This window comes from Ranitomeya variabilis, chromosome 4 (genome assembly GCF_051348905.1).
Source record: "Ranitomeya variabilis isolate aRanVar5 chromosome 4, aRanVar5.hap1, whole genome shotgun sequence".
Classification (NCBI taxonomy): domain Eukaryota; kingdom Metazoa; phylum Chordata; class Amphibia; order Anura; family Dendrobatidae; genus Ranitomeya; species Ranitomeya variabilis.
Genome location: NC_135235.1, coordinates 202,530,065 through 202,544,823, shown reverse-complemented (window position 1 = coordinate 202,544,823; position 14,759 = coordinate 202,530,065). Strand labels below are relative to the sequence as shown.

Below are 14,759 nucleotides of genomic sequence, written 5' to 3'. Positions count from 1 at the left end.
CTGACTCCACCAAGTGCAGGTCGTGTCGGGTCTTGGGTTGTGACATCAGCTAAAATTTGACTGGTGGCAAACTAGAGCCTCCCATCTTCCAACAGTATAAGGCCAAGTAATCAGGTGATGTGAGAATCTTCGCTGGATCTGAGAAGCTTGGATTTCTTCTGCTGCAATGGCCACAAAATGGGGCATCTGTTCTGCAGGAAAGATAAGCAATGACTTCATGGTAGCTCTACAGACCCTGCCGGCTGAGGACCACCAGGTGAGGTCTACAAAAGTTGGCACAAGTCTGTTTCCTTTTTTTTAGAATAGTCACATTGATCTGCACTTGTCTCAAAGTTTTTTCCACTGTTCGAAACATTTTTTATATTCTTCTGATCTAATGCTGGTAAGCGCCTCCATCTATTTTTTCTTAACCTCTTCTACGTCCTGAGAACCTTTCCCTTTAGGCCAGTGTTTCCCAAACTCCTGTCCTCACGGACCCCACAGGTCATGTTTTCAGGATTTCCATAGTGTTGCAGAGGTGAGAGAATTCCTGATGCCTTGAGAATACTTCCACCACCTGTATAATACTAAGGAAATCCTGAAAACATGACCTGTGGGGTCCATGAGGACTGGAGTTTGGTAGACACTGCTTTAGGTTATCCTTCATTCTTGGGAATAAGAAGAAGTCACGGGGCTAGGTTGGGACAAGTGCATATCATCTAATGGACAGTGTTTTAAAGCGGATTAAGGTTTTCAAGATGTTGAGAATTGACAGTTCCAACCTGAGTATTTTTCCAGGCTGCTAGCATGGGAGAAGCACTGAAGGACTGAAAGTGGCCAGATCCTGCCACCTTCAAATAGCGAATAAAACCTACTTGTGTCGTGTGCTCCTTGTGTAGGAAACTAGTCACACTGGGGCTGCGGAGTGGCCGGCAACCTAGGCAATGAGCCGTACACTACAAAATAAAAAATCAAGAACAGAGAGGAATTTTAATAAGGGGTAAATTGCAAAGTTGCTTGGTTTTAGAAGTACTTTGCACAATTTTACCCATTTATGAACTTGAGACTACATACACATTAGACTAATGTTGACGGAACCTCGTCTCAGCTGATGTGAACTTTAACTTAACATTTAATATTACCATTAAAATGACATGACACAACACACATAGAAATCAGAACGCCTACCTTGTAAGCCACAAAAATACTGGGGACTGATTATGATACAAGAAATGCGTTGTAAAAAAAGGACATGGGGGACTTTACATATCCATCAGTGCAACTAGCACATTTACCCCTCTAGGTCTCAAACCACCCAAAGGAGATCCATATAACAAGGTTTGGAACGATCTCACCAGATCTGTAAATAATGGATTCTCCAATGTTGTACAAAGAACCTCCTATGGAGCAGAAAATCAGAACCGATAAGGGCATTATTCCATGCCAGGATAGAGTTCACTGAGTCAATCCACAAAGGGGCCACCTCCCAACGCGTTTCATCCTTGGAGAACTCCTCAGGAGATATAGCAGCCAAGGCAGGAGTGCTCCACCATCACAGGTATTATTCAAGAGCCTAACACTACAGAGTGCAACTTTTTTTTGCTTATTGTATATGGAGATGGCGGCTCCTAGTATGCACCTGCTCACACTAGTTTGGAGGTACCAGTCTTTTTACATTTTACTTTAGCAGCAGGCACAAGAGTTAGCCGCAACAGCCGACTCCTGCCTCCGCTGCTGCTCCCCCTCCATTTACTGGGACAAAGACTCGAGTATAAGCCCAGGGGGGCGTTTTCAGCACAAAAAAAAGTGCTTAAAACTCGGCTTATACTCGAGTATATACGGTATATAATAGATTGAATCGCTTTGTTCCTCTTGCTCTGTAAACCGTACTCCTGAAGTCTTATGAGGTAGCAGGTTACCAGTCATGGGCATCCAGTCGGTCTGTATAAACGATTGGTGGTGGCAGTTTTTCTTTTCACAAAACTTTAGAGTGCTGGAGGAAAATACTCTGGCTTTATAATACTGACGCTAAGCAGCTGTGGCCTCATCCTTCAATTGTCAGTCAATTGCGTTATTGTCCTGATGATTGGAGGCAGCGGAACACTTGACTGCGTATTCCAAGATGGGACCTCCGAGATACCAAGCCTAACCCCATCGATCATAACACCCCAGAATTATTACTACCCCTAAATTAAAACACGACAACTATTTCTTTTGGATAATTTGGCCACAGCGGCCATTTTATTAATAACAAACATAAACAACCATTTATACATTTGTATAAAAACTTGAGGGGAGGGTTCTTGGAGCTAATAAGTCTGGCACCTAATAGGTAAAAGCCCAAAACCAACATGAAAACCCTTCTTTACCCTCAGCCGTAACCACCAGCTCGAGGGCACCATGTAACCCGTTTACCGGGCAAACCAACCCCAAAGCTCCCGAGGTAAAATCCCCATCCAGAGCCAGTAAACCAAAGCCAGATCAGCCCCATGAAACCAACTCCAAGAACCTCGCCCCCCGCCAACCAGCCACTGTGACAACAGTACAACAAAAAACCCCTACAAAGGACAAATTTAGCACCAAATTCCCCCACCATTCCCCCATTACCCCTATAAAGCGCCCGAAGCAAGGACCAAAACAAGGGAGGGTGGGTGGGCTTCTCAGGTCGGATATCCAAAAGTAATGGCCCCCTTTCCCGCACTTTTCCCATAACCCGCCCCATCATTCTGGACCACTCCCCCTACTCCTCCCCATCCCTTAAACCAATCCTCTCTCCCTGCATTATTATTTAAAAATTGCTCCCCTGCGTTCCCTTGGCAACGCAGTCATGGGGGGCTTTCTTTAACTCCGTTCCTACAGCCCCCCTCTTGACTGCGTATTCCAAGATGGGACCTCCGAGATACCAAGCCTATCTTACCCCATCGATCCTAACACCCCAGAATTATTACTACCCCTAAATTAAAACACGACAACTATTTCTTTTGGATAATTTGGCCACAGCGGCCATTTTATTAATAACAAACATAAACAACCATTTATACATTTGTATAAAAACTTGAGGGGAGGGTTCTTGGAGCTAATAAGTCTGGCACCTAATAGGCAAAAGCCCAAAACCAACAAGAAAACCCTTCTTTACCCTCAGCCGTTACCACCAGCTCGAGGGCACCATGTAACCCGTTTACCGGGCAAACCAACCCCAAAGCTCCCGAGGGGGGTAAAATCCCCGTCCAGAGCCAGTAAAACAAAGCCAGATCAGCCCCATGAAACCAACTCCAAGAACCCCGCCCCCCGCCAACCACGAGCAGCACTGAACACCTCAGGCTCGCGAGTGCCCCACCACCGCCATGGCCCTCTCCACCCCTTCTTGAATTGACAACATCCACAAATCCAAGCCAATATCGTTCAAATGAACGCCATCGCTCCTCCAGTAATTTCCAACACCAGCTTCCAACTCAAAGTGGCGAACCGCCACCCCCCCGTTACGAGAAACAAAACTCGCCACAGCCCTGTTTAGCTTAATCCGGGCCCTATTGATACCCTTCATAGAGCGTACTGCCCTCCACGTTTTTCTGGGCACCATGTCGGACCACACCGTAACCATCCCTGGGAAAGATACCCACAATCGTAAAAAATCATACCGTATATCCCTAATTAATTCTCTCACCGGCTTAGACCCCAAATCGTTACCACCCAAATGTACCACTACAATGTCCGGGAAACGATCCAAACTAACCGATCTGGAAAACTCGGTCAAAAACCCGCGCCACAACATGCCCCGAAAACCCAACCATCGGACCACCACCGCCTCCCTTCGAAATCCCAATTGCCTACCATCTTGTCTAACATCGGCACGAATCGCCCCCCAATGCACAAAAGAATGTCCGAAAATCCACGCCAGAAGTGGGGTCCGACCTGCAAAATACAACGATAATTAATACCCCCACAAAATCAACTACGCACATAAGATAAATAACGATTCGACGACCACCTGCCAATACGACGAATAACCTCAGGTCCCAGCCCCAAACCAGCAGCCTCAGATGCTGCCCCAATTCGAAATGAATGTGTCCCAAATGACAAGGGATCCAGGCCTAAAATCGTCAACGCTTGTCTCAATACTGCCGTAAACTGGAACCGTGATAAAAATTCACCCTGACGATGCCTCAAAAGTGGGCCAGACCTATCTGGATCCAATCCCCAATAATCCTCCAAACACCGATGAGGGCACATCGCCCCCCCAACCACTTTTCCCAAAACCACACGTCTTCCTTTTCCAAATTGATCAGTCTTCGACCGCCGAATCCAAAAGGCAACCCCACCTGACCAAAATTCAATATCCTCCGCCAACAAACCCCCGGCTGTAAACCTGCTAGGGGAAACCAGCTCCCCTACTCTCAACGCCCCGAAAAAGGCCAACGAAAATGCCAATCGAAACAGAGCCGCCTCGTAGCCAGAACTACAAACTTCCCCCAATGCTACCCCCAGACGCTCCAACATCCCGAAGGATATGGGCCGTCGAGTATCGCAAGTTGAAAAACCCTTCCTAAAACCTTTTAATGCCTGCCGAATCAAGAAATCCTTAGTGACATCGACGGAACCCTGAAGCTTAAAACCAAAAGCAACGCCAGCTATAAATTTATTCAATTTCGACACAGACCAACCCCATTCCTCCGCCGATCCAATCAAAAGCAAAATCGCCATCACCCTGTCACCATCTGATTCAACTGAACCCAATTGCTCCAACCACCCTTCCCACAAATGCCATGACGCCTCATAACCTGACCACGTCCTTCCGGACACCGAAGACTGTATCAGCCGACCTCCTCGTCCGCAACAATCTGCCACAAATGAAAAGGGCATGTCGTTCCTGCATCTTCCGCTTCTGGAGCCAACTCCCGGAAACGTTCCCACTGTAAACGAGACAGAGCATCGGCTATAGAATTTTGAACGCCGGGAACATGCACAGCCGAAATCCATGTATTCAACTCCAGGCACCGCAAAACTAACTCCCGAACCAATTTGATTACCGGAGGAGATGATAAAGACAGACTATTGATCACCGACACCACACTCGAATTGTCGCAATGAAAACGTATCCGCCTATCCTGAAAAGTACTGCCCCAAATGAACACCGAAACCACAATTGGAAACAGCTCCAACAACGCCAAATTTTTTGTAAAACCCGCTTTGCGCCACCACTCAGGCCATCCCCCAACACTCCACTTTCCAGCACAATAAGCCCCATATCCGACACTACCAGCCGCGTCCGTAAAAATTTCACAATCAAAATCGTTCAAATCCTCCTGTTGGATCAGGGACTTCCCGTTATAACTGTCCAAAAAACGCCTCCAAACCACCAAATCCTCCCTATGCTCTTTGTTCAAGCGTACAAAATGATGCCCTGAACGCACTCCAGCCGTAGCCCTTGACAATCTCCTACAAAATATCCTGCCCATAGGCATAATGCGACACGCAAAGTTCAACCGCCCCAACAACGACTGTAGCTCTTTCAACGTAACCTTGCGCAACTTCTCGCATCTCATCACCTCTTGCCGTAAAGCCAACAGCTTCTCCTCAGGCAAGCGACACTCCATCATCTCCGAGTCTATGAGAATGCCTAAAAAACTCAACACCGTGACAGGTCCCTCTGTTTTATCACGCGCTAAGGGCACACCAAACTGTCCTGCCACCCACTCCATCATAGCCAACAGATTACCGCACAACAAAGAATCCGGGGGGCCAACAAACAAAAAATCATCTAAGTAATGAATAACGGACGGAACCTGAGAAACATCCCGAACCACCCACTCCAAAAAAGTACTAAAGGCTTCAAACAGCGAGCAGGAAATCGAACAACCCATAGGCAAACACCTATCCAAATAGAACCCCCCATTCCAAAAACATCCTAACAACGGAATACTATCGGGGTGAACCGGGAGTAGACGGAAAGCCGATTCAACATCTGTCTTAGCCATTAGTGCACCTGTGCCATACCTACGCACCCATTGCACCGCAGCATCAAAGGAGGTATAAACCACAGAGCAAAGTTCTTCCGCTATCCCGTCATTAACTGACTGGCCCTTTGGATACGACAGATGTTGAATAAGGCGAAACTTATTAGGCTCTTTTTTAGGGACAACCCCCAAAGGCGAAACGACCACCCCCTCCACAGGTAAATCGCTAAACGGCCCCGCCATACGCCCTAACTCAACCTCCTTCGCCAATTTTGCCGTAACCACATCTGCCTGAAGATTAGCCGACCTCAAATTCTTTGTAGAAAAGGGGATAGCATGAGCCGGATGAGGAATCCTAAAACCCTCCGAAAAACCATCCCACAACAACCTAGCCTTTTCTCTATCCGGATACCTACTTAGATAAGGGGCCATCTTTAGAACCTTCACCGGCGTCACCCCCATGACTGCCTCCCACTGCTGGTTTGCCCCTTGCTTTTTTGAAACACTTGGCCACTCCATGCGAGGCCCCTCCACAGTGGGAACAGACATGCTTGAACTTGCATGTACTGCCGTATTTGCATTGGCCGTCGTTAAACTGCCAACACTTCCCTGTTTTGTCCTTAGCTCCTTGTGACCCCTGTCCCCCACCTCCTTGGCCTGACTGCTGACCGCTACTCCCTCCGCCCCCATGAAAGGACTGCCCAAACCACGTCGGAGCCATCACCTTCAACCACAAACCTATGTCCTTCTGCTCCCATTTTATCTCAGGTCTAATCGCCTTCCTTTGCCGAAACTGCTCGTCATAGCGTAACCACGCCTGACCCCCATACGCCCTGTATGCTTCCCCTATCGCATCGACATAGCAGAACAAACCTGCACAATTCTCCGGAAACTTTTCCCCTATAACGCCTGCCAAAATGAAGAACGCCTGCTGCCAATTCGCAAACGTCTGCGGTATCAACCGCCAACGCCTCTTCTCCTCCTCCTCCTTTTTACTATCCTCCTTCTTACCCTTGTCAAGATTAAACTTCTCCAGGGGCAACAAGGAGAAAATCTCTACGTATTCATCTTTCCATATTTTTTCTTTAACCTCTTTCTTTAAATGAGCCCCTAACGGCCCTTCGAAACACACATAAACCTCCCCCTTAGCTCTATCATCCAACTTAATCCTGTCCCCTTTATCCTTGTCAGTCTGTACCGACACCGACACCCCTCCCGTCGACGCCTGCTCAACCCCACTAGCCCTACCGGACCCGACTACCACTCCCGAACCAGTACCAGAAGCCGGCAACCAAGCACTTAACGGAGACGACCGCAAGCTATCCCGTCCCTCCCCATCCAATCTCCTCAAAATCTGGGACACGCCCGCCATAAGCTCCCTGCCCCCGAGACCCCCCCGGTGCTGGGCCCCCCACTCCCTGCCAAATCAACCCCCCCATACCAACTATCCCCAGCCCGAGCACCACTATCCCACCCCACAACAGAATTATTCGCATACTCACTAAGCTGCGCAGGTGCTGTGTCCCCGCCAGCCGTGCGATCACCGAACTCGCGCGGGTCGCTCCTGGAACCGGAATCCTCTGCGCCGCTGTGTTGCTCCAGGCCCGCGCCCCTGGCCTCCTCGTCACCAGGGGGGACCGGAGCAGGCGAACTGGAACTCTCTCTGGACCTTCTGGGTGACCTAGACCTGGCAGCCGCCAGCCCGACTCCGGACCTGTCTTCCTGCTGGGCTCTGCCACGAGCCCCAGCCGCTGCCAACGATCGCCCCCGCCGTGCTGGGCCAGGCTGTGGGGTTGAGGTACGCCTGCCCATCGCTCTGCCTCTTGCCACGCCGCCCCTGCCGGGCCCCCGGGGTGATTCAAACCCCGAGGTACCCGCCGCTGCTCCGCTGCTCCTCGCATGCCCCGCCGCCGCTCCCTGCGCTCTGCTCCTCATCGCCGGTGACGTTGCCGGCGCCGCAGACACCGCCGCTGCTCGCCGGGTACCGCTCCTGCTCACCTCTGCCATGTTGGAGCCTTGACCCGGAACTCCACCAGGCACTTCCGGTGCGGCCTGCGCGTCTCTCTGGGCCTGCACCGCCGCTGCTCCCGGCCGTCGTCCAGCGCCAGCAGCGCCGGCCTGTGGATTCCTGCCAGAGGACGGGCCAGGGAGGGAAGGTGACCGCCGGCCCACACACTCCGCAGGGTCCCGAGAGGGGCTCCGTGGCCGGCGGTTGCCGCGCCCTCCAATCTCCGGTGACAATCGCTCCGGGGGTCGAGTCCTCCTGGATCTGGTCCCGTGGGCACCCAGACTGCCCAGTAATGACGCCAGCTGGTCCTCCAGCCAGCCTCCACGCCGCGACCTCGCCATCTCCCTCAGCTGCCCAAGGATTTCGTCGACGGAGGACATCGTGCACGTCTTCTCAGGTCGGATATCCAAAAGTAATGGCCCCCTTTCCCGCACTTTTGCCATAACCCGCCCCATCATTCTGGACCACTCCCCCTACTCCTCCCCATCCCTTAAACCAATCCTCTCTCCCTGCATTATTATTTAAAAATTGCTCCCCTGCGTTCCCTTGGCAACGCAGTCATGGGGGGCTTTCTTTAACTCCGTTCCTACAGCCCCCCCTCTGGTTCATGACAAATTGGTGCCAGTGGTGAGATATTTCCTTGGTCCCCTGGCTGTTCCCGGACACCCTTCCTCCTAATCTGCTGCCCACTGCCTGTTATCTATATCTGATAACAGAGACACAAAATGGATCACAGGACGTAGGGTGGGACTATCAGTATGACTGGCAGGCTACCTCAGCTCATGCAGACAGGCTCTGCTAACTTTCCTAGCATTTCACCTGAGTTTAGTGAAAGTTAGTAAATCCTCTCTCCTGTAATAAACTTTCTTGACACCCTGTGTGATGATTTGGGGGTCTTTTGTTACTTTATTGGCTAGTAATTCTTGCCAGCTGTAAAGTGAGACAGTTATTATTCTGTTGCTTCAAAATGGATTCCTACTAGCCTCCATACATTGCTGCAGACTATCATCATCGTACCAGAGTTGGATCTATCTTAGCCTGAGCACAATACAATAGAGGTGAGTCATTTTGTTCAGGAATTGATTTTGTCTCAGATTTAGAAAGAAAAATATCAAAATCAACAGAATACACATTTTTTGCAATTCACTTTGTGCAAATTCTGCATTTGTTGAATTGCAGAGTGCTGGAAGAAGGGTAAAAAAAATATACTCACCACACCGGCCACCTATCCCACTGCCACCACAGCCTGCTGTCTGGTCTTCCGCGTCATCCAGATTCTTCCTTCTGTCTTCCCCCATTACGTGACACCCTCCTTGACTTTCTTCACTCTGAGCTGGAGCTTTCCGTAACGAGTAGGTCTTGGATGTCACAGTGCATGGCGTGATGGCCCAGCAAGGATCACCAGAAGCCTAATCAGTGCCTCAGGCAATGCACGTGAAGTTAGAGGCCTACTCAGCTATGGATGCCCCAGCTCAGAGTGAAGAACGGCACAGAGGATATTGTGATAGAGAAGATGGATTGATAAGATTGTGCTATATTCAACACATCTACCATCTTTCTGGCCAATAAAGATGATTTTTATGCTGGCATAAATGATCCAATTAACCGACAAACAACTAAAGTGACCTTTCACGAGGCAGGATCCATGCACCCAATAGTGTAATGTTTCACTACACAACATCCAGATTTAGTACTAAATTATCCACATTTTTGTTCCCTTTAGGCTGTGGCTGTTGCAGCAAAAGATCTGAAACGCGCTAAAGAATTTGCCAAAATTCACAATATACCAAAGGTCTACAGCTCATATGAAGAACTTGCCACTGACCCAAATATTGGTGAGACACTGCTCTGCCATGGTGCTAAAAGGAATACAGTGATAAGGGACACCATTGTGCACTGGGCAGGGGTGCAGGACAGTGCACTCTATATAACAATGAGTCTATATGACATCTGATAGGAAGCGTCCCCCCCTGCTGGTAACCATCCAGGCTACCGTGGATCAATGAAAACGTTCATACATCAGTCTTTCAAGACTGTCCAGTTTTCTGTCATCTACATGAGTGCTAATGATGACTGGCAGAAGATTACAAGGAGTTGGAAGGACAGATCAGTTCCAAAAGCAGCTGTACCTACAACTTTCGCTCATCCACTTTTGGCATAATAGGTCCCTATTGTTATATGGGAATATAGATATTCGCCTATAAATGAATTAGGATGACCTCTGCTGGATGTCCCACAAGTGCTAGACATGCCAATCCCAGCAAAGAGGAGAAGCATCCATCTTTCAGTCTCTCCGAGGTGTTGGTCCACAATGTAGCATCATTCTGATCTCTACAAGAGGCAATTCTTCCATTTCACCAAGCAGAATATATTTAGTCTATTGATATGTAAAACGATGGGCCAAAAAAACTAACAAGCCAATCAATTCTTAGGCCCATAGCCTACCGACCACGTTAGTAGTCCATGGCCACCGAATGGAAGCCCTGCAAACCACAGCCTAACTGACGGCATACCTGACACCTCGTCAAATTGTTTGGCCAGCATGGTGTCATCGTAATCATGTATGACGTTGCACCAGGCCTACTAATCAGAGGTTCAGGGAGATAGGAAGCAGATTGCAGGGCTTCTGCTCCATCAATTGATACAACTATGATTCCGCAAACTGATACGCTCATCTCTATTGGATTTGGATTGAAGGGCTCCAATGAATAATTTTTTTGCCCTGAGTTTCCATTCGACCATGAGCAGTATAGCACCATCATTGGAACAAGGTCAGACTCTACAGAAAACCACAGGCTCCATCGGTCCCCTAACTATTCTATGTTGCAGATATCGTCTACGTTGGTGTCCTGCATACAGTCCATCGAGAAGTAGTGCTGATGTTTTTGCAGAACAAGAAAAATGTCTTGTGTGAAAAACCATTGGCCATGAACTCATCAGAGGTTAAAGAGATGATTGCAGCTGCAAGGAAACACAAAGTCTTTTTTATGGAGGTACTTTTTGTTTCTCATATAGCACCAATATACTCTACAGCGTTGTACAAAGATTGTCATTAGTGATGAGCGAATATACTCGTTACTCGAGATTTCCCGAGCACACTCGGGTGACCTCCGAGTATTTTTTAGTGCTTGGAGATTTAGTTTTCCTCACCTCAGCTGAATGATTTATATCTATTAGCCAGCTTGATTACATGTGGGGATTCCCTAGCAACCAGGCAACCCCCACATGTACTTATGCTGGCTAACAGATGTAAATCATTCAGCTGCGGCGATGAAAACTAGATCTCCGAGCACTAAAAAATACTCGGAGGTCACCCGAGCGAGCTCTGGAAATCTCGAGTAACGAGTATATTCGCTCATCACTAATTGTCATTATTCACTCTGTCTCTAATGAAGATCACAAGCAACCAATTTAGGGTAATCGGTGAACCATCTTATGTGTAAGAGGAATTGATGAGCGAATATACTCGGATAATGTCTTATTCGAGCATACTGGGGTATTATCCGATAATCTGGAAGTCCTCACATATTATCTTCGAGTCTCTTTGGCTGCATAGTTCATGGCTGTTAGACAGCCTCAACACATGAGGGAATTCGCTAACAAACAGGCTCTACCTCTTTTTTTCCTTACTTTGGATGGTCACCCTGTTATGTCAAAATCAGTGGGTTCAGCTGAAAAAATTTAAGGGTTCTTTCACATTGCGTTTAGTACACACTAGGTGGCCCAGTTGGGGCATATGTACGAACTTCCTCCACAATTTCGAGCATGTACGTCTAATGCAAGTGGACTTACAGACGCAGTCTACTACGTCTGGTTGTCCGCCTCCAGTAGGTGTACATGCCTGAAAATGACACACGGCAGAGAATACATTCACTTTGCCGGCATCATTATAGTCTATGGCCCTGTTGGCGCATGTGTCTGCTTAATTTGCATGTTTCAGACACCCACACTATGGTCAATTTAAGTTAAATAAGTGTATGTGCACTCGGCATCTTTCCCACCTTAAGTTTTTCCTGCAGAAGACACTTCAGGAAAACGCTGATGGTGCTTTTCCTTAAGTGCCTTTTTTTACATCCTTTTTGACATCTTTTAGGGAAACTTTATCGCTTTGTATAAAAAACTGTATGTATTAAAAGTGAGTAGATTCCAAACAAAAACCGCCAGAAGAATGGTCTGGTCACTTCTTTTTCCTGCTTTGGAAGCTCGGATCCATTAAAAGAAGTGAGAAAAGGTGGAACGTGAGCACAGCAATGTTGTTTGACATTGCTGTGCATTATTTTCATTTTTTGTAGCAGTTTTTAATGCTTTTTCAGGCAGGTTCCAGGTGGAATCCATCTGAATAAAAGATGTGTTTATAGATCTTAAGGAGGTTCTACCTTTACTGAGAGCCTTTTAGACAAATCATCAGCAGAACGCTGGTTCCTGATCATTGACCCATGCTCACCCCAGTAGAGTTTGCATTGGCCCATTTACAAGGACCTTTGAACTAGCATTGGTCAACTTCATGAATTGCTCTCGGTATGGACAAAAGGATCCATGAAAAGCACCCCTAGAACAGTCAAAAACATCAATATATTATTTCCCCCAATATCGTTCACTGAGTTGGGTTCTTCATATTTGCTTCGGCTAATCCTTTGACTTTCTACGACATGGGATGTTATGAATGCATGATATCGAAACTGGGGCAACTTGGCTGGAGAGGACAACTAGTAATTTTCAGAATTTCCTATTGTACCTTAGGCAATGTGGAGTCGCTTCTTTCCGGTCTATGAGCAGATACGCACTCTTCTATCCCAAAAGGCCATAGGGGATATCAAAGTCGTACGGGCAGAATTTGGCTCCAACCAATATCATGTTCCCCGGGCGGTGCAGAAGGAGCTGGGTGGTGGAGCTCTCCTAGACATTGGCTGTTACTGTCTCCAGTTTGCATTGATGGTATTCAATGGTGAAAAGCCAGAGTCTGTGACAGCTAAAGGCTTTCTATATGAGACTGGTATGTCTATAAAGAACAACAATTCATTACAAAAACTGCAATGGTTGCTCACTGCTTCTTATCTTTTAGGGGTTGATGAAACTGTGACTATTATTCTGCAGTACCCCGGCAAAAGACAAGCCATCCTCACGTGCACTATGATGGTTGGGATGCCAAACCACGCTGCCATTGGCGGTTCTACGGGCATGATTGAGGTATTGCCTTTGTTGTAGATTCAATTGTAACGTCTTCGTTTGAGGAAATTGAATTAATGTTTCTTAGAATTTCACAGTCTCTTGGTGCTTCCATAGGGTTTGACTATCTCTTAACATTAAATGATTTACCCTAAAATAACTTTTTTAACACTAAAGACCCATCAACAAGATGGATGATAAACATATAATAGGTCAAGACTATTTTTCTGGAACCCCTATTATTCCTGAGAAGAAAGGGCTGGTAGTTAGAGTCCCATTAATGTTTAGGAAGAGTGGTTGCACTTGTTTCAGACTTCACACCCTTAGCTCTTGGTAAACGTGTCCGCGAGATCAGATGAAGATCTATCTTTTAAAACCAGGTCTAAAAAGTAAAATACAAGGAAGGTTTGTTGTGCAAGAGTCCTCATCTTCGAGGATCAACCAGTTCTTAGTACACAGATGACGTCACGAAGAAAAGGATCAGTCATGTTGAACTACAATGCAGATCCTTTTGTTTTCCCAGCTCATTGAAAACGCATGCATCCTCAGTCCACATATATGGGGCAGTCAGGATAGATGGCTGTTGACCGATTGAGCACTGTGCCAACAAGTTACACCTGCTCATAACAAAAGTCTTATCACTTTGCTGGATATGTTGTACGATGGATGAAAATGGTTCCCGAGAGACCCCTGTGACCTATTATGTGGCCTGTTGACACAGATCATATCTCAATGTATGGTCTCCTTAGGTTCCCTCGTGCATGTGGTGTCCCACCGCAGTAATCTTAAATGGTAAAGAAACCAGATATCCTCTCCCGCAGTCTACGAAGTTCATGCACTTTACAAACAGCACAGGACTGAGCTATGAAGCTGAACACGTACGCCAGTGTTTGATTAAAGGTAGTATCGACTGACCATGCGTCCGTACATTCCACTGATATGTCCAATATAATAGGCTCTAATGGCTTCTTCTGCTGTTTCAGGATTAAAGGAAAGTCCACTGATGACCTTGGCCGATAGTGAACTTCTGGCCACCATAATGGAAGAGGTTCGCAAACAACTTGGAGTCCACTTTCCCCAAGACAAAGCCTGATCCTTCTACTCTTCATAGGTGCACACCTATGAACACCTATAAATGTTTAATAAAAAAAAAATCAAATTTAAATAAAAGTATCTATAATTATTGTAAAGTACTTTCACTTTTTATCCAGCAGATGTTTAGCAATTAACCATAAATTTGGGATGCCATATATTAAACTCCCGAACAACCCAAATAAACACATAAAACCTCGGAGAACACCCAAACTCATCTAAATGGGAACACAACCAACTTCTGTTGCCCACTGATAAGCCACCATAGTGTTAAGTTTGTCAAAACCAAAGAACCGATGTCACCGAGCAGGTGAAGTGTCACAATCTGTCTTTATGACCAAAATTGAGTTCACATGGTAGGAAACACATCTCCTCAGGTAAGACTAGCCCACACTGTGCTCCATTACCTGCCATACAAACGCCTCTAAAGCTGCCCACCTGTTCTCCATCTCATCCTTGCCCTCAACTTTTTCTACCTCGGTTTTCTATTCTTCTATCGATGACTACTCAGATTCATCACAGCCCCATCCATGTGGTAACTACCTTTTCGTGAACCTCAT

The 14,759-nt window shown here is 47.1% G+C and overlaps 1 protein-coding gene across 1 annotated transcript; it reads left to right on the top strand.

Annotated features, from left to right (window-relative positions):
• The first annotated feature begins 118 nt into the window (after window positions 1-118).
• LOC143768602 (trans-1,2-dihydrobenzene-1,2-diol dehydrogenase-like) lies at window positions 119-14,230 on the top strand. Its single transcript, XM_077257238.1, has 7 exons — window positions 119-256; window positions 9,665-9,776; window positions 10,771-10,934; window positions 12,682-12,934; window positions 13,004-13,128; window positions 13,857-14,007; window positions 14,091-14,230. Exons 1-7 carry the CDS (start codon window positions 167-169, stop codon window positions 14,198-14,200), a joined length of 1,005 nt encoding a protein of 334 aa, XP_077113353.1. The 5' UTR covers window positions 119-166; the 3' UTR covers window positions 14,201-14,230.
• The last annotated feature ends 529 nt before the right edge of the window (window positions 14,231-14,759 follow it).